The sequence below is a fragment of the Neophocaena asiaeorientalis genome, unplaced genomic scaffold (assembly GCF_003031525.2).
Source record: "Neophocaena asiaeorientalis asiaeorientalis breed wild unplaced genomic scaffold, Neophocaena_asiaeorientalis_V1.1 scaffold322, whole genome shotgun sequence".
NCBI lineage: Eukaryota > Metazoa > Chordata > Mammalia > Artiodactyla > Phocoenidae > Neophocaena > Neophocaena asiaeorientalis.
In genome coordinates this window covers 2,498,945-2,519,194 of record NW_020185329.1, presented here as the reverse complement: position 1 = coordinate 2,519,194, position 20,250 = coordinate 2,498,945, and the positions used below count along the sequence as shown (strand labels likewise).

The 20,250-nt window shown below is 46.2% G+C and overlaps 1 protein-coding gene across 1 annotated transcript in view; it reads left to right on the top strand.

Moving 5' to 3' along the window:
* The window catches only part of LOXHD1 (lipoxygenase homology PLAT domains 1), a 195,071-nt gene that overhangs the window by 83,274 nt on the left and 91,547 nt on the right, over nucleotides 1-20,250 (top strand). The window contains exons 15-20 of the mRNA XM_024734711.1: nucleotides 6,424-6,500; nucleotides 8,683-8,879; nucleotides 11,274-11,466; nucleotides 14,997-15,157; nucleotides 17,513-17,981; nucleotides 18,422-18,576. Of these exons, the coding sequence (XP_024590479.1) occupies nucleotides 6,424-6,500; nucleotides 8,683-8,879; nucleotides 11,274-11,466; nucleotides 14,997-15,157; nucleotides 17,513-17,981; nucleotides 18,422-18,576 (1,252 nt within the window). The remainder of the gene's footprint in view (nucleotides 1-6,423; nucleotides 6,501-8,682; nucleotides 8,880-11,273; nucleotides 11,467-14,996; nucleotides 15,158-17,512; nucleotides 17,982-18,421; nucleotides 18,577-20,250) is intronic.

Below are 20,250 nucleotides of genomic sequence, written 5' to 3'. Positions count from 1 at the left end.
TCCATTGATCTATAGGTGTATTTTTGTGCCAGTACCATACTGTTTTGATGACTATAGCTTTGTAGTATAGTCTGAAGTCAGGAAGCCTGATTCCTCCAGCTCCATTTTTCTTTCTCAAGATTGCTTTGGCTATTCGGGGTCTTTTGTGTCTCCATACAAATTTTAGGGTTTTTCTGTTCTAGTTCTGTGAAAAATGCCATTGGTAATTTGATAGGGATTGTATTGAATCTGTAGATTGCCTTGGGTAGTATAGTCATTTTCACAATATTTAATCTTCCAATCCAAGAGCATGGTATATCTTTCTATCCGTTTATGTCTTCTTCAGTTTCTTTCATCAGCATCTTATAGTTTTTGGAGTACAGGTCTTTTGTCTCCTTAGGTAGGCTTATTCCTTAGGTCTTTTGTCTCCTTAGGTATTTTATTCTTTCTGATGCAATGGGAAATGGGATTGTTTCTTGACTTTCTCTTTCTGATCTTTCATTGTTAGGGTATAGAAATGCAACAGATTTCTGTGTATTAATTTAGTAGCCTGCAACTTTCCCAAATTTATTGATGAGCTCTAGTAGTTTTCTGGTAGCAGCTTTAGGCTTTTCTATGTATAATATCATGTCATCTGCAAGCAGTGACTGTTTAACTTCTTCTTTTCTAATTTGGATTCCTTTTATTTCTTTTTCTTCTCTGCTGTAGTTAGGGCTTCCAAAACTATGTTGAATGAAAGTGGTGAGAGTGGGCATCCTTGTCTTATTCCTGATCTTAGAGGAAATGCTTTCAGCTTTTCACCATTGAGTATGATGCTAACTGTATGTTTGTTGTATATGGCCTTTATTACATTGAGGTAGGTTCCCTCTATGCCCACTTTCTGGAGAGTTTTTACCATAAATGGGTGTTGAATTTTGTCAAAAGCTTTTTCTGTATCTTTTGAGATGATCATATGGTTTTTATTCTTCAATTTGTGGATGTGGTGTATCACATTGATTGATTTGTGGATATTGAAGAATCCTTGCACCCATGGGATAAATCCCACTCAATCATGGTGTGTGAGCCTTTTAATGTATTTTTGGATTTGAATTGCTAGTATTTTGTTGAGGGTTTTTGCATCTATGTTCATCAGTGCTATTGGCCTGTAAATTTCTTTTCCAGTGGTATCTTTGTCTGGTTTCGGCATCAGGGTGATTGTGGCCTCATAGAATGAGTTTGGGAGTCTTCCTTCCTTTGCAATTTTTGGGAAAACTTTCAGAAGGATAGGTGTTAGCTCTTCTCTAAATGTTTGATAGAATTCTCCTGTGAAGCCATCAGGTCCTGGACTTTTGTTTGTTGGGAGTTTTTAAATTATAGTTTCAATTTCAGTGTTTGTGATTGGTCTGTTCATATTTTCTAATTCTTCCTGGTTCAGTCTTGGGAGACTGTACCTTTCTAAGAATTTGTCCATTTCTTCCAGGTTGTCCATTTTATTGGCATACAGTTGCATGTAGTAGTCTCTTGTGATCCTTTGTATTTCTGTAGTGTCAGTTGTAACTTCCCCTTTTTCATTTCTAATTGTATTGATTTGAGTCCTCTCCCTTTTGTCCTTGATGAGTCTGGCTAAAGGGTTATCAATTTTGTTTATCTTTTCAAAGAACCAGCTTTTTGTTTCATTGATCTTTGCTATTGTCTTCCTTGTCTCTATTTCATTTATTTCTGCTCTGATCTTTATGATTTCTTTCTTTCTACTGACTTTCAGTTTTGTTTGTTCTTCTTTCTCTAGTTGCTTTGGGTGTAAGGTTAGCTTGTTTATTTGAGATTTTTCTTGTTTCCTGAGGTAAGATTGTATTGCTATAAGCTTTCCTCTTAGAGCTGCTTTTGTTGTATCCCATAGGTTTTGGATGGTTGTGCTTTCATTTTCATTTGTCTCTAGGTATTTTTTTATTTCCTCTTTGATTTCTTCAGTGATCCATTGGTTGTTCAGTAACAAATTGTTTAGCAGCAAATTGTTTAGCCTCCACATGTTTGTGTTTTTTATAGTTTTTTTTTCTTGTAGTTCATTTCTAGTCTCATAGCATTGTGGTCGGAAAACATGCTTGATATGATTTCAATTTTCTTAAATTAACCGAGGCTTGCTTTGTGGGCCAGGATGTGGTCAATCCTGGAGAATGTTCCATGTGCACTTGAGAAGAAAGTGTAATCTGCTGTTTTTGGATGCAATGTCCTATAAATATCAATTAAATCTATCTGGTCTATTTTGTCATTTAAAGCTTGTGTTTCCTTATTAATTTTCTGTCTGGATGATCTGTCCATTGATAAAAATGGAGTGTTAACATCCCCCACTGTTATTGTGTAACTGTCAATTTCTCCCTTTATGGCTGTTAGTATTTGTCTTATATGTTGCGGTGCTCCTATGTTGCATGCATATATGTTTACAATTGTTATATCTTCTTCTTGGATTGATCCCTTGATTGTTATGTAGTGTCCTTCTTTGTCTCTTATAACCGTCTTTATTGTTAAGTCTATTTTGTCTGTTATGAGTATTCTACTCCAGCTTTCTTTTGAATTCCATTTGCATGGAAGACCTTCTTCCATCTCCTCACTTTCAGGCTGTATGTGTCCCTAGGTCTGCAGTGGGTCTCCTGTAGACAGGATACACATGGGTCTTGTTTTCAAATCCATTCAGCCAGTCTATATCTTTTGGTTGGTGCATTTAATCCATTCACATTTAAGGTAATTATTGATATGTGTATTCCTATTGCCATTTTCTTAATTGTTTTGGGTTTCTTTTTGTAGGTCTTTTTTCTTTCCTTCCTCTTTTGTTCTCTTCTCTTGTGGTTTGATGACCATCTTTAGTGTTGTGTTTCTGTTGCTTTTTCTTTTGTGTGTGTATATCTATTGTAGTTTTGGGTTTGCTGTTCCCATGATGTTTTGATGTAGCAGTCTATATATGTACAAGGTTGCTCTAAGTTGCTAGTCTCTTTCCCACCTAGAGGAGTTCCTTTAGCATTTGTTGCACAGCTGGTCTGGTGGTGCTGAATTCTCTTAGCTTTTGCTTGTCTGTAAAGCTTTTGATTTCTCTGTCGAATCTGAACAAGATCCTTGCCGGGTAGAGTAGGCTTGGTTGTAGGTACTTCCCTTTCATCACTTTAAATATATCTTGCCACTCCCTTCTGGCTTGTAGAGTTTCTGCTGAGAAATCAGCTGTTAACCTTATGGGAGTTCCCTTGTGTGTTATTTGTCATTTTTCCCTTGTTGCTTTTAATAATTTTTCTTTGTCTTTAATTTTTGTCAGTTTGATTACTATGTGTCTCAGTGTGTTTCTCCTTGGGTTTATCCTGCCTGGGACTCTCTGCACTTCCTGGACTTGGGTGGCTATTTCCTTTCCCATATTAGAGAAGTTTTTGAGTATAATCTCTTCAAATATTTTCTTGGGTCCTTTCTCTCTCTCTTTCCCTTATGGGACCCCTATAACGAGAATGTTGGTGCATTTAATGTTGTCCCAGAGGTCTCTTAGGCTGTCTGCATTTCTTTTCATTCTTTTCTCTTTATTCTGTTCTGTAGCAGTGATTTCCACCATTCTGTCTCCCAGGTCACTTATCCGTTCTTCTGCCTCAGTTATTCTGCTATTGATTCCTTCTAGTGTAGTTTTTATTTCAGTTATTGTATTGTTCATCTCTGTTTGTTTGTTCTTTAATTCTTCTAGGTTTTTGTTAAACATTTCTTGCATCTCCTCGATCTTTGCCTCCATTCTTTTTCCGAGGTCCTGGATCGTCTTCACTATCATTATTCTGAATTCTTTTTCTGGAAGGTTGCTATCTTCACTTCATTTAGTTGTTTTTCTGGGGTTTTATCTTGTACCTTCATCTGGTATATAGCCCTCTGCCTTTTCATCTTGTCTACCTTTCTGTGAATGTGGTTTTAGTTCCACAGGCTGCAGGATTGTAGTTCTTCTTGCTTCAGCTGTCTGCCCTCTGGTGGATGAGGCTATCTAAGAGGCTTAGAAAATGGATTCTGATATCTTGGTGAGGTGTGTGGTGATGACATTTGCTGCTTCAGGACCCAGGAGGACTCTGAAGAACCTGGAGGTAGAACCTGGGCTCACAAACTGCTTCTTTCTTCACCTGAGCTATTATTTTACTCCCTGGGAGAGGAGAACAAACCAGACCTATTTATCAGAACTTCTTTGCCAGGATCAGGGAGTGGTGAGCATCTTAGCCATGGTAGATGTGTGTGTGTTTATGTGTGTGTGTGTGTGTGCCTACCTGTATACGTGTGTGTTTAAGTGCATGTGTTTATGTGTGTGTGCATGTGTTTATGTGTGTGCATGTGTTTGTGTTTATGTATGTACATGTGTGTGCACATGTGTGCATACTTGCACATTTTTGTGAGCCCAGAGAAAGAGTAATAAAATCTCCAGCAGACTGGCTTATCCATTTAGCAACATCTCACTCTGAAACTGGGCTGAAGTGTTTGAAGCTGAAAGAAAATGACTATATTTGGAAATACCTATTAATATCCTGCAAGTATTTAGGTGGAAACTGAAATGACAAGTCATGGTTTCCTCTGCTGCTGGGGAGGGCCTGGGGATGGAGAAATGGTGGAGAGAAAGAAGGGAGAGCAGATGGGATTTTGCGATGGCCAGTGGCCTGCTGACTATCCATCCTCCCTGTCCCTGTGAGCATACTGACAGGGCCACATCACTGCCTTCTCCTCCGTGGTCTCCAAGTCTGTGGGAGATGCTGCAGTGACCTCAGCAGGACAATCAGAGGTTGATTGAGGAGCTCTAGTCAGCACTCCCTTGCTCCCCCAAATCTCTCTCTTACCCTGTCACCAAAGCCATGAGTTTGTACCTTAATGTCTTATAATCTCAGACGGCTTTTGGTGTTCTAGATTCACAGCATGAAAGCTCATGGGAAGCATAACAACTTAATTGTCAGCTAGTGTTTTTTTTTTTAATTGAAGTATAGTTGATTTACAATATTGTGTTAGTCTCAGGTAGTGATTCAATTATATTTTTCAGATTACTTTACATTATAGGCTATTACAGGATATTGAATATAGTTCCCCGTGTTATACAGTAGATCCTGTTGCTTATCTATTTTATGTGTAGTAGTCAATGGTAGCTAACAGCCAGCTGATAGCAAGGTCCCATGGGAATGTAAGATCATGTACTTGGTGGGGGAGGGCAAGAGCAAAGAGATGTGAGAGACCACAGTGTTGCCTGAATTGACCCTGGGGAGGGGAGCAGTATATTGGCAGAGAGGACTGTGGTTTAGAGAAGCCTGAGCTCCATGTTGGGAGCGCTGGGGAGGAGACAGTGCTTTAACTTCCTTTGATAGGTTCTGTGGCCCAGGGATTGCCTCCCTCTAGGGAGTATAATAGGAGTGGGCTGCAAAGACAAGCACCAAGATGTAGACAAATGGTCAAGAAGCAAGTACCTTGGTTTCCCCATTGCCCTGGAGAACACTGAGGGTGTCTCTTCTTTTGCCATCAGCCCATATCACAGACTGTCTTGAGTACTGGGGCCTGGATAACTCGTGCTTGCACGATTGTCTGATTTCCCAGCCTGGGTCTCTGTGCTCTGTGGGAGCAGTGCTTTTCAGGCAAATTGGTCCAATGTCTTTTCCACTGGCAGATGCCATGGCCCACTCTGACATATTGATGAGTCATAGCCCTCAAATCCTAGCCCTGCAGGGTCCAGACCCAGCTTCTCCTTGTTGGCAAATCTCATTCATCCTTGAGGACTCAGATCAGTGGCCCTTCACCATGAGCCCTTCTCACTTCTCTACACTTCTGTTGCACTTACTTTGGTTTAACATCCATCCTTGTCTTGGTCTCTGGTACCTCAGCCAGTCTGTCCTGCCTTCTTAACTAGACTGCAGGTTCTCCAGGGGCTGGGCTGTGTCTTATTCATCATAGTGCATCTTCTCTGCCTTCTCCCCACCCCAGAGCTCTCATCACAGTGCCACGCACATGATGGACTCTTAGAAAAAGAGGTGGGTTGTTTTTTTTTTATGATAACGATGACACAGGTGTTCATGGCTTTTAGGACAGGCTCTTTACCATGATTACCGAGGTTCCACATCAAGTGACCCTGCCACCTCTTCAGCCTCATCTGCCAGCACTGCACTGTTCACTCGTTCCATTCCATCCACACTGGCTGTCCGTCTGCTCCTGGAGGCTCCACTCTGTCCTAGCATGTTGTTCACTCTGAATGCGCCTCCTTCCTCTTCTGGTTAACTCTTTGTCATCCTTCCAGTCTCAGCCAGATATCACCTCCCCAGGGCAGCCCTCCTTCCCTAGTCTGGTTTGGGATCCTTTGTTCTGAGCTCTGGTAGAACCATTTCCCTTTGCTGAGTTCAAAGCTCTGGCCTCCTGGTGACTCTGCATGAATTGTGTGATGGTTGGTTGTCAGGCTGCCCCACTCAAAGAGCTAACAGCCCCTCATTTGCCCAGCAGGTGGTTGGACAAGGATAAGGATGATGGGCAGTTGGTCCGAGAGTTGCTGCCCAGCGACAGCAATGCGACACTGAAGAGTAAGTTGTCCTGAGGACAGGTGGTAGGTGTGCCCTGGGCAGGACAGACGCCCTCCCTTGGCAGCTTAGAAGGCAGCTGGGGAAAGCACATGCCCTTCACTCCACGGAGGCAGCACTGGGCAGGGTGGAGAGGAAGAGGCTCTGAGGGAGGATCTGGAAATCTGTCTGTCTGCGCTGTGCACACAGCTGCATTATGGCCCTCAGTGTGGGGCCCTGACGCATGTGGGCCTCTGTCAATGAGAATAACAAGAGCAGTAACACAGGCTAATGTTGCCCATTGCTGGGGGTACCTATCATTCAGGGCCTGGAGAGGATAAACACGTTTGGAAGGGGCTGTACAATGAAAACATTGTTTTCAATGCCAAGAATTATCCTGGAGGCCTTACAGCTTTCCTTAATGGTGTTATTTCTTCAAGTGCCTTGGTTTCATCATGAGCATTAGACAAAGTTTAAAAGAAACATACCCAGAATCCTCAGTAATACCAACACCTCATTTCTTTTACAAGACCTCATATTTATCATTGATTATCTCATGTAAGCCCTGCGATAACCCCAGAAGGTAGGCAGAGCTGATGTTGTTATGCCCATTTGTCAGATGGGGACACATCTGGTGGAGCTAAATATCTTTGTAAGGTCAGATAGAAAATTGAAGATTTGGAATTCTACATTCTCTGAATGCAGAATTACAGAATTTAAGAGCTGGGATGATCCTTAAGAGATGAACTAATGCCCCCATTAGACACACGACCCATGCCTGTGGCAAGGGGATCCCCTAGTACAGCCAGGTCTGCACCCAGCAGTGTACCAGTGCCCAGGAGTCTGTGTCTCCCTGCCTTGCCCTTTCTACTCCAGCAAGCCCTGCTTTACCACATGGAAAGGACCCTTCAGGCTTTCCACTCCCAAGTCAGAGCTTTTGAAAGGATTTAGATGGAAAATGGTGTAAAGAAGAGGTCTTTTTTTCTCAGTTCCTGCTATATCTTTACAGCAAGAAGGACAAAAGCCACTTCCTCGGTGCCCTCAGGTGTCCCTGGAGGAGCGGGTCTGGGCCATACCCACAGGTCTGGCCTCTACCAGGGCCTGACGGGTCTGTAGGGCTGTCCCCGCAGCAGCTGTGCTCAGCTGCCTTTCTCTGAGTCTTTTTTGCCAGTGCTGGAAGGCCCCTAGACAGCCATGCACAGCAGGCCTTGGAACTAGCAACACTTGCCTTCTCAGTGCTTCCCTCCTCATTCCCAAGACCCATACCCTGCAACAAACCTATAGGACTTGGGGTCGTGGCTCAGGTTATCCCAGGACTTGCCTTTTACCAGGCCTTTGTATCCTCCCTTGTGGACAGACGATGAAGACCTTTCTAGGTCATAAGATGGAGTAGCATCAGCATGGCATTTCAGTTGAGAACGGGGCCGAACGGGGTCCATGTTAGGGTTTCCCTCATAGCTGACTCCTTCTTCTTCTTTTTTTTAATATCTCCAACTATTTTATTTTAATATATAAACATCAATACATAATAGTTCAAAGAAAGTAGTTGTGATTATTTCAATATCATGCCAGAAAGTTTATTTGCTAAAACTCAGCTTCCATTTCTCCATTTTCTCAATTTTTAAAAAATGAATACAAGGTTACTTTCTTAAATGATTGTGTAAAACACAACTCTCAAATATGCTTAATGTTGAATGCCTAGTGTTTAATGCTAGGTTGGCTCCTTCTTAACTGTTGCCATCTTGAGCCAAATACATTCTCTTCTGAAGTTCAGATTCCTCACCTGTAAAACCGAGGTCAGAACACTCAGCACTAACACCGTGTAAACGTGCTACACACTGTCTGCAGGGAGGTAGATGCTCCCTTTGCCTCAGTTTCTTCATCCATCAGATAAGAAATTGCATGAGGTGTTTGCTTTAAATCCTTGTCTCCTACATTTTAGTATTCTTTGCAAGCCTTCCTGTTCCCATTGCATTCACACCCCGTGGGGCAGGCCAAGCAGGTATTAGAATTCTGATTTTGAGATGAGGGGGGCTGGTGGGAGCCACCCCCCCAGTCTCAGGGTTACATAAAGAGAGCAAGACCCTGGGTTCCCAATCCCCAACTGAGCGCCCCAGCCCTGGCGGAACAGCCTCCTGCCCCACGCTCCCTCCCGCTCACCCTGCACTAAACCCTCCCTTCCTGCCTCCTGCCTCGGGCTGTTCAGACTTCCGCTATCACATCAGCCTGAAGACTGGGGACGTCCCTGGGGCCAGCACAGATTCCACAGTCTACATCAAGCTCTATGGGGACAAATCTGACACCATCAAGCAAGATCTTCTTGTATCTGACAACAACCTGAAAGACTACTTTGAACGTGACCGGGTGGATGAGTTCACCCTGGAGACCCTGAACATTGGACCCGTAAGTCTTCTTCCTGAGACCATGTGATGGCATCTTACCCGTTCACCTGCGTGTATCTGCACATGGATACACACACACACACACACACTTGCAGACACACAGATGAACCCATTTTGAAGGAAAAAAATGCCCAAGGGCATGGGTAGTGAAGTATGTTGTTTTCCAGTTATGACCTAGAGCAGCAGAAGACATGTGAACAGCGGTCAAGCTTCCAGAATCTCTTTGGGGCTTGAAGATATATTCTTAGTGGCTGTAATCCCAACATTTCCTTTACCTCCATAGCCAGGACTGATGGACCTGGGTCCCAAACACTGGAGAAGGGGACTGTGGTGTACAGGGAAGGAAGAGAAGAGGAAAAGCTGTAAAGAGGGACTGAAAATACTTCCCAATTCCAAACTAGAGTGTATATCAGAGTGACGCTCAGGAAGCCTGTTTCAGTGTTTACTCCCAGGCCACACCTGAGAGACTCTGCCTTAGAGGATGGGGCCCCCAAGGGTCTCCCTCCATCATGTCTCCAGGTGGCCCTGCTGCGAGGGGTCTGAGCACTTCACCTGGAGAAGTGTGGATCTGACTGCCTGCACTCAAGTGTTGGAGACTTTTCTAGAAAGAGCGGGGCTTCATGTTATCACCTGCCCGTCTCAGGCGGTGGCTTGTGGAAACTGAGAGGGTTACAACCTCCCCTTTGCTAACCCCTTCCCCTCTTGGTGAGCCTCACCTTATTTCAGGTGCTCTGGGGAATGATCTCATGTCAGTCATTTATATCTTGAAGGTAATGAGCTTAAATCAAGATTTTCCTTGATCCAAATGTATTTACATTTTAAGCTGAATTAATAATTGTAGACTGAAATGCTGTTTGCATTACTAAGGATTTCTGGCAACAGCCAACAGATAAATGAGACATCAGAGGGATGGGGGAGTGCGTTTGGGCCCTTCTTGTGTTTCTGAAACCCCCTCAACAAACAGCGTGGCCAAGAGGGTGGGAGCGTGGTTTCAGGCTGCCGACTGCCTGGGTCTGAAGCCCAGTGTTTCCACGTACCTGCCGTGTGCAAGTTACTTCATCTCTGTTTGCCTCAGTTTCCTCATTACTATCAAAAGGGATCCCAATGGGATTGTTATAGCGTTAACTATGTTAGTAACACCCACATGCAGTAGTGTGTTCAATAATCACTAGCTGTTATTGACTGAACCATTGCTCACGTCCGGTGCTGGTCGTTGTGGAACTGACAGGCAGTCCCTGCCATTAAGGTGCTTTCTGTCACATCAGGTAGAAAATACCTGTCCCAGTCTTTGCTCTGTCACAGTCCCAGCACCACAGAAAGACAACAAAGCTCTCCCGTGCCCCCTGGCACACACCCCAAAGGCTCTCAGGCTGTGTCTGTAGATATAGTCGGTCTCCTTCCCGCAATTCCAGGGGATCGGGCTACATGCACTCAGCTGCGATAGTGCTTCCGTTACCAGCTGCAAAGGTGCACTTAGTATGCATAAGAGTGAGAGCAAGGCTTACAGGGACAATTTTCTAAACCTAGCCTTTGGGCACCAGACTCACGGCAAGCGTCACTCCTCCAAACCACCACAAAGAGGATCTAGGGGGTGCTGGAAGGGATCTCAAAGGCCATCTGATAATTCCATCTGATGTTAGAATTGCCCTGTATACAGCATTTCAAAAAAAACATAAGTCATTTGAATGTTGAAGAGCTAGGTACATTTAAGGATGGTAACATGATCATTTATGCGCTCATCTATGTTACCTGTGGGCAAAGATTAACATAAAATATAAAATAGTGAAGCAACTGAACTATGGAGTATTATAGGGAAAAAATGCACTTCAGTGCTAAGAGTGAGAGGAGGAATTGGACACAGAATGACAGAGCCCTAAGAGGCTGTCTGCATATTCTATCACCTGTAGGATGGCTGTGTCGAAGAAGACATGTAAAAATACGTACAATAGTGGATGGTTTAAAACAAAACAAAGCCAAATCACCAGCGTAGTTGTCAGAAGCTGTTGGTGAATATTTTGAACGTTTGCTTTCTTGTGCATTCACCGCATTCTTAGGAAGTCCACCACCTAGCTTTCAGTACATACTGGAGCTTTCAAAGCTCCTGCCATACCTGTTCCCACACTTGTTTCTCACAATGTACCCAGGAGGTGAGCTGGACTAAAGACTTGAGGACAGAGGCTCCAGGCAGCAGAGGTGGTGCCCTGGTGCCCTGGCTGGCTGGGGGCAGGCAAGCCTGGGACCCAGCCTCCTGCTGCTAAGCCTGCGCCTCGCAAGGGACTGGAGACCGGGTTGGGGAGGGCCATTTGTGCCGGTGTTTGGGGGTGGGTAGGGATGGAGGGATGAAGGTTTCTACACAGTGGCTCCTTGCTCACTTGCACCCTGGGTTTCCTTCCAGATCAACCGGCTGGTGATCGGGCACGACGGCACGGGCATGAACGCCAGCTGGTTCCTGGGCAGCATCCAGATCCACGTGCCCCGCCAAGGCAAGCAGTACATCTTCCCTGCCAACCGCTGGCTGGATAAGAACAAGGCCGATGGGCGCCTGGAGGTGGAGCTGTACCCCAGCGATGTCGTGGACATCCAGAAATGTACGGAGGTGGCCGTGGTGGGACCGTCAACAATGTTCCCCGTAGGGTGGGGCAACAGGGAAGGAAGAGGGACTGTGGGCGACTTGGGTCTTGTCTCAAAGGGAGGAAGCTTCCAGTTGTCCCTGGTACCAGGGTTCTGGGAGGGAAACGGGGCTCCTTTTACAGATGAGGAGACTGAGGACTCAATGGATAAAACATTGTTTTCGGGGATAAAGGCAGCAAATGACTTTATTAAGAAATATACTTTCTGGGAATTCCCTGGAGGTCCAGTGGTTAGGACTCCATGCTTCCACTGCAAGGGAAGCCATGCAGCATGTGGGATCTTAGTTTCCCGACCAGGTATGGAACCCATGTCCCTTGCAGTGGAAGCATGGAGTCCTAACCACTGGACCTCCAGGGAATTCCCAGAAACATCTTTGAATGGAGGTGAAGTTCAAGGTGATCTGGCCACCATTGCACATGATGTGAGAGCCATAGATTAGGTAGGGGTCAGAGAAACAAGAGGTTATCTAGACGGTCAGGAAGACCGTGGGACCAACCCTGGTACAGACAATGTCCCTCCCCTCACCTGTGCGTTTCCGCACCTACCCTGAAAGCAGCCATCCAAGGCTCACTCCCACAGGAAGCTTCTCTGAGAAAGAACCCACTACAAACTCAGCTCTTCCTCTTCCAGGCTCCTTGTGTCTTTTCATTGTGTGCATTTTCTCTCCCCAACTAACCTGTAAATTCCTTGAGGGCTGTGTCACATATATACAAAGCATATACACATGCTTTGTAATGGTACCTGCCAGTATGAAGAATTAACTTCTTCCCTCTTTTTATGAGTTAAAACTTGATTTCCATCATAGTAATACAGGTACTAGTTAACAAGATAAAGACGAAAAAGCAGGAGTTCCCTTACCTACCTCTTCCCTCAACCCATCCCCTTTCTTCAGAGGTAACAGCTTTTTAATTACTTTAGCTTTTTCCTCTGAAATGTATCTCCATATTTTCAATAATATGCTTACCAATTTCTTGATTTTTCAGTCATAGATGTTAATTACTGACTTCCTACTATGCAAGAGGAGGATGTAGCTTTTTTAACACAGGCTCGTGTGCATGCACGCACACACACAATCCCCTCCTTCCAGCCTTCAATAATCAATATTTGGTTTGTACATATGATAACCATGTAAATATTCTTCACTACTGACACCTACTTATAACAATTAAGTTTAATTTTTAGACAACTTTTTGTTTTTTCTGGAGTTAATAATAGCCTCATTTGTTCATTAGCAGAGTTTTTGATATACCCATCTATATTTCTATATACCCATCTGTATACCCACCTATCTGCCTCAGTGTGCTAGGGCTACCATAAAAAATATCACAGACTAGGTGGCTTAAGCAACAAAAATGTGTTTTCTCCCAGTTCTGGAGGCTGGAAGTCCAAGATCAAGGTGTCAGCAGGTTGGGTTTCCTCTGTCCTGGGCTTGCAGATGGCCACCTTCTCACTGTCTCTCACAGGGTCTTCCTGTGTGCATGTGCATGTCTGTGTCCCAATCTCTTCTTACAATGACACCAGTCATTGGATTGGGACCCACCTTAATGGCGACATTTTAACTTAATCACCTCTATGAAGGCCCTGTCTCCAAATACAGTCACATTCTGAGATACTAAGGGTTAGAGTATCAGCATGAATTTTGGGGGTACACAATTCTGCCATTACACCATCTTATCTCCATCTTCCCAATAGAACTAAAATTCTTTTCATATGTTCAAACCCAACAGGAATTCTGTTGCTTTCCTCTCTGCACTCTTCTCCCCCACTCCCTGTCTCAAGGGAAACTCTGTCCTGTTCTCTAGGCTGCCATGAAGCTGTCCTTTTGAGACTTCCTTTCTACTATCTTTTGGACATTCCATTCTTCTCTCATCTGGGTCAAATCTCCTGTCTCCTGGATTTCATGCCTTCCTCTGCTTTGGTTTATTCCCTCATTTTAGAGGGAACACATTCTCCTCTGCAATGGAAAATTTGAATGTCTGCAAATGTCTTTGGTCTACTCTCACCATTGATCCATAATTTGGCTTGTTAGAGAATTCTGAGTTCGAGCTCAGAGTTTAGAAGGAATTATTCTACCATCTTCTAGCTCCCAGGGTTGCATTTGGGAAGTCTGATGCCATTCTGTTACGCAACACTTTGGGTTTTTTCTCTCTAAAAGCCTATAGGATCCTATTTCTCTCCTTAGCATTCTGAAATTTCATGATGTCCTCGCTGCCTTTTGTGATTTTAGTTTCATCCAATCTTCTGGGAACTCACGGGCTCCTTCAATCTAGAAGCATTTTTTAGTTTTGGGACCCTTTTTTGTATTTATTTCTTTGACAATTTCCACCTCTCTATTTCCTCTGTTTCCTTTAGAACTGAACTTGTAGTGAGATGCTGGACTTCCTCTGATTTTCTTACCTTTCTATCATTTGTTCTTGGGAAATTTCCTTTTTGATCTTCAGAACTCTCCTTGACTTTACCGTTGCTTTGGAATATTTTATTTCAGCTAATACCACATTCATCCCCAAGAGCTGGCTCTCGTTCTCTGAATGCTCGTTTTTCTCTGTCCTAATTTTGTATAATCCTGGCTGCTATTTTTCTAAGAACCGAGAGAGGGAACTGGGTTCAGGGTTCTCTCCATTCACAATGCCGGCTTTTCCTGAGTCCCCCTGTTGTCCATCTGCTAGCCCACCCTCACTCGCAGCTGAGGCCAATATATCTAGTTCAACTTCTTCAGGCTCTCAGCTAGTCCTCTTGTTTTCAGCCCCCAATTTCTCACATTGCTATGGTAGTGGGAGATCCCTCATCTTGTTGAAAATAAGTCTTAACTTGAAAAAAATTGATTTTGTCTTATAGCATTGCTGAGAGGGCAAGTCTTGTAATAGTCACTTTGAATAAATATGGTCCCACAGTTCTGGGAGACATTTTGCTCTCCTGTGGGAAGTGCCCTCTAGGGGTAAATACCTGTAACACATTTCCACCCTCTAACAGCTTGATCAAGTATTACTACTTCAAAATACAGACAATTCTCTGTGTAGCTGTATCTGTTGATATCATCTGAAAGGTGCATATGTTTAAATGAAAATTATCATTTCAACCCCTCCTCCTTTACTGGAAATAAGGAAAAGAAACAAACACACAGCCTTCTACTTCTTTCTGCACTGTGGTATCTGCCCAGGGGTAGGCACACAGCAGAGGTGCCAGCTGGTGTACTGACTACTCTTCGTCCCTGGCTCCAGAGGACATGTGTGACACACAGGATAACTGAGCTCTGGAGTCTGATGGCTTGGGTTTGCCATTTCCAGCACCTACTCAATTCTTCTAAGCCTCAGTTTGGCAATCTTCAAAATGGAAATAATGGGGTTTATGATATTGATGAGAGGGTTGGATAGGATAATGCCTAAGAAGCACCAGACACAGGGTACAGGCTTGCGAAGTGTTTGCTTTGTAATGATTACTACTACTGTTATTACTAAATGTCCCATTTCTCCCCCATGTGCCCACCCAGTGATCCACTACGAGGTTGAGATTTGGACAGGGGATGTGGGCGGCGCAAGCACCACTGCCCGAGTCTACATGCAAATCTACGGCGAGGAAGGCAAGACAGAAGTGCTCTTCCTCTCCAGCCGCTCAAAAGTGTTTGAGCGGGCATCCAAGGACACATTCCAGGTGTGTGTGGGCAAAGCAGTGGGGTTGTCAACAGAGGGCCCAGCAGATGTCTGAAAGTGGAGGGATTGGTTCTCAGCCCTGGCTTCTTATTAGAATCACCTGGGGAGCTTTAGGAAAAAAGGGCTGCCTGGTCTACGCCTGCATCAGTTAAATCAGAACCTTTATGGTGGGACGTGTTTTCTGGGAATGTTTCTGAATGCTTTACCAGAGATACTAATATGCTGCCAATTCTGAGAACTGCTGGAGCAGGTGATTCTAATTTAGCAAAACACGGCATGAGACCCTTGGTTACTACATTCATTCCCAGCCTTGGCCTCCGATTCTACCACTCACTCAGCCTGAGGGCGGGGCCGTGCCTCCCAAACAGGATACTGGGAAGCTTGGAGTCTCCCGGCTGTGTTCTGAGGGCCCCAGGCCTCCTCACTTCCCTTTGAGTAGAGGAGAAAAAGAGATGAGAGTGCGAGCATGTCGTTGACAGGAGAGGAAGGAGGATGCAAGGGTGGTGCCCCTGGGGGCGGCACATGAATGTTTTATGTGGGACATGAGTGCGTGTGTGCATGTGTGTGTCTGCAGGCCTGTGTGTGCGTGAAGCGTATTCATGCTGGCTGGTCTATGAGTGTCTGTGTGCCCCAAGCAGCTTGGCCCTCAGCAAAGAGTCCTAACCCAGTGCCCAGCAGAGAGGGTCCTGGCTGAGCTGGGCCAGTGTCACAGGTGTCTGGAATGTTAGCACTGAAGGGGGCCTCCTGGAGTCCAACCCCTCATTACGTTGCTGAGGATGCAGGGGCCCGAGCGGTTCACCTCTCTGAGCCTCAGCTTCTTTATCAGCTCAAACCTAGCTTCATAATACCTGCCTGGCCTGCTTCACAGCCCCTGGAAAGATCAAAATAGTCAAAGTCAGGGAAAGTACTTAGGAAATCAAGTCATGCAGATGTAAGAGCAAGTCATCTTCTGGATGTGAACAGACTGCATGGCTGCACATGGTGGTGGCTGCATTCACGGCTGGGCAGACAGATGGGGGGAGAGGGGACAGCAAGTGAGCTGGCTTGCAAGGATGCTGTGACCTGGAAAGCACTAGAGAGGAGATGGAATGTGCTGAAGAAGGGACTTACCGTATTGAGAGCCCATCCCCTATGTAGCTGGGAAAAATAACGTTCCTCTTCCTGGGGGCCCTGGGCTCCATTCTGGCTAATAATTTTCTCACAAAGATGGTTTTGGCTGCATTGTGGCTTCATGAACCGGGAGTCAGAAGGCTCGAGTTCTCATCTAGGCCTGGGCTCCAATTATGGGACACTGAACAACTCATAGGACAGCCCTGGGCCTCAGTTTCCCCAGCACACAAGCAGAGAACTGGTGGGACTGGGCTTTAAGGATTGTCAAACACCCAGGCAAGGGCCCATCAGCACAGGGAGCCCTAAGAGTGGCCCGACCGGCAGGAACTCCATGTGAGCTGTCCCCTGAGCTCTGCGGGGGCCAGACCACCCCTCAGTAGGAGGCTCAGAACAGAGTGGCAGATCGAAGGTCAAGGACCTGATCCTCTGAAGCAAAGCTAAATCCACGGACACTGCCTTTTGAGCCAGCCACGTGCTAGGCCCAGTGGGAGAGAAAAGCAAGAACGAACAGTCCCTGCTCTCAGGAATTCCCACTTGATGTGCAGACACCAGAGCTCATGGGCAAAGAGGGCATCCAGGCCGGGCCAAGCTCTGGGCCCCCTCCCCTCTGAGCTCCCAGGGAGAGGAGACACTGGTGTGCAGGAGGGGCCTGGGGGAGACTTCTATTTTTTGAAAAATAACACTTATTTTTTGCTTCTTGCAAAATTTATATATAATTAATGCTGGAAAAAAAAATGTTCGGAAGGAGAGCACAGAAAAGCACAAACTAAAAAAAAATAAAGTAATAATAAAGCTCAGGAATGAGAATGAATAGGTTTTAGAGGTAGAGGAAGGAATGAAGGCATTCTGCGTGAGGGAATAAAGATGAAGATATGGAATTAAAAAAATAAATAGGAATGAGGGCTTCCCTGGTGGCGCAGTGGTTGAGAGTCCGACTGTATGAGTGTGATGTGTGTGTGGGGTGTGTGTGTGTGTGTGTGTGTGTGTGTGTAAAGGGGGAAAGAGACAGGGAGGGAGACCATCTTTGCCCTCTGTACAGGGGTTCAAAAGGACACCCGCTTGGGGGGAGGGGGAGGCGGGAAGGGAAACCAGGCTTGCGTGCACGAGAGGAGGAGCGGTGGCAACTTTGAGCTCAGAGGTCCCAGCCTCTTCATCCCACACTCCTGGCGCAAGACGAGCCAGGCTCCTCAAGGGGCGGGGCGGATGCCACCCCCCACCCCCAGCCACTGCCCCGCGCTTTGAGCAGCTGGAGGCGGCGGACGTGGGCCAGGTCTTCAAGATCCGGCTCGGCCACACGGGCGAGGGCTTCAGCCCCAGCTGGTTCGTGGACACCGTGTGGCTGCGGCACACGGCAGTGCGGGAGGAGGACCTCACGCCCGAGGAGGAGGCGCGGAGGAAGAAGGAGAAGGACAAGTTGCGGCAGCTGCTCAAAAAGGAGCGTCTGAAGGCCAAGCTGCAGAGGAAGAAGAAGAAGAAGAAGGGCAGCGACGAGGAGGACGAGGGGGACGAGGAGGAAGAGTCCTCGTCGGAGGAGTCCTCGTCGGAGGAGGAGGACGAGGAGACCGAGGAGGAGGAGGAGGAGGAGGAATTTGGACCCGGGATGCAGGAGGTGATCGAGGAGTACAAGTTCGACGCCCACCGCTGGCTGGCCCGGGGCAAGGAAGACAATGAACTTGTCGTGGAGCTGGTGCCCGCAGGCCGAGAGGGTCCCGAGCGTAAGCCTGAGGAGGTGTCATGGGGGGTGGCAGGGAGGGGGAGGGTGCCCAGCTCTCCTCTCACGTGGGGGGCCCATGGCTCTCCTCACCTGCCCTCTGCTGAAATGCCTCCACGGACAGTTCTTTGCTGGGGTTGGCATTGCCCTTGTCCTGAGACTCTTGGAAGGAGCCCTGGTATAACTCGCTGTAACTCCACGTGGGGGCCATCGGTAGGAGGGTTGCTGACTGTGAGTTTTGCCAGGACTCTCAGCCTCTTGGGCTTCATGGCAAAGGGAAGTCTTGGATAGGGAGGAGGGACGGGTTCAATTCTAGGTTAATGTAGATGCGGGTATACCCGGAGGTCCTTCCTACTCCCACCATCTGGCTAGATCAGAGCGGTTGAGCCTTAGGTCCACCCCGAGGCCCAGGTGTCCTCAACACTGTGTGTTTTGTGTCCCCAGCCAACACCTACGAGGTCCAGGTGATCACGGGGAGTGTGCCCAAGGCTGGCACCGATGCCAATGTCTTCCTGACCATCTACGGGGAGGAATATGGGGACACGGGAGAGCGGACCCTAAAGAAGTCGGACAAGTCCAACAAGTTTGAGCAGGGGCAGGTAGGGCTTGGGCTCTCTGACCCCAGGCGGTGGGTGGGACCCAGATGGAGAGAGCCCTCTGGTGATTCCTGAGGCAGCTCCACCCAGCACAGCACTGCTGTGTCCAGCGGTGTGGTCTGTTCAATCCAGCCAGGTAGAATGGAAGTGCCTCTTCTGTAAGTACCGGCGCTTTGTGGTGGGGACCTAAGAAAGGCACAGGTGGGGATCAGTGCCAGGAAGCCCACAGCAACTAACTGGAGATAGTATAGGTAGCAGATGCTCAGGTGCTGAGTGAGTGGGGCAGGGGTTCAAGGAGGACGTGCTGGCCGTAAGATGGTGCTTTGGGGGAATCTTAGTGAGAAGGAGGGATGTGAACTGGGCCATGGTGGGTGACTATTGTGTCCATGTCTAAAGATTACAGTGAGAGAGGTGTTCTCTGAAGATGTGACCGCATGACAAAGACGTGGGAGTGGAAGTGTGGAAGGCCAGTTGGAGGCCAGTGGGTCTTCTCGCTATGCTGTGGTTAATGCCAAGCCATGGTGGGCGCTGCCTCTGGGAAGCTTGACGGGACCAATTTAAGGGGTGAGGGCATGAGAGCCTTGAAGGACAGGCTGAGAAGCCCGACCTGCATCCTGGGGCAGTGACGCCATGAAGGCTTTTGAGCATTTAGAGAAATGCATACCTCTCCCTCTTCTAGGTATAGTAGGAAAAGCATGGAAAAATACATCTGTCATTCTTGTCCTTTGAGATTTTACTACATCTTCTGGCTAGACTGTCTCTCATCTCACCTTTCCCATTTCTGCCCCTGTCCCAAAGCCAGATTCCCTTATCAACACAGAGGAAAACCAGAAATAAACCAAATTCATTAAAAATATTTCTGGGCTCATTGCTTGATTTATTTCAGATATCCCCTGCTTTTTCCTTCAACACTGCCTTCCTATGACCTGAGAATCAGGATTTATTTCTGTGTTTCAGTACTTTCATTTAAAAATTATAGCCACTATGATGGCTGGAATTGGAAGAAAATTGCTATAGAGGGTGTAACTGGTACAGCTGATGAAATTTGAATAGGGACTGTATGATAGATAATAGTGTGTTGACTTTAAGTTTCCTGAATTTGGTCATTGTACTCTGATTATATGAGAATGTCCTCGTTCTTAGAAAATCTATATTGAAGAATTTGAGTAGAGGATCATGATATCTGCCATATACTTTCAAATGATTCAGAAAAAAAATAGAGAAAGGGCAAGAGAGTGTGGGAGAGAAAGCAAATGTTGCAAAATCTAAGTGAAGGGTATACAAAATTTCAATGGGTCCTGGTATCATCTGCTTCCTCCAGTGCATATGTGTATACTTGTATCGTACACAGTCTCTCTTCTCACCTGAATGGTGAGCAATCCAAGTCTTACACTCCGAATTCTGTCAATCACTTTAGATTTGCACTTTGGCTTATAGTAGGTACTTAATTAAAATTTATGGTTGAAGGAGTTTATGCACGTATGTGCACACACAGCACGTGGTCTCAGCACACACCCAAGCAGCAGGCCGTACACACACACACACACACACACACTCCCCATAACACAACTGGGAGCGCCCAGCCAACCTGTTTTCTCCTCTACTCCTCTCTTATGGTCACCTTCGTCACCCTCCTACTCCTCCCTCCACCTTGCGGGACACAGTGAAAGTGAGACC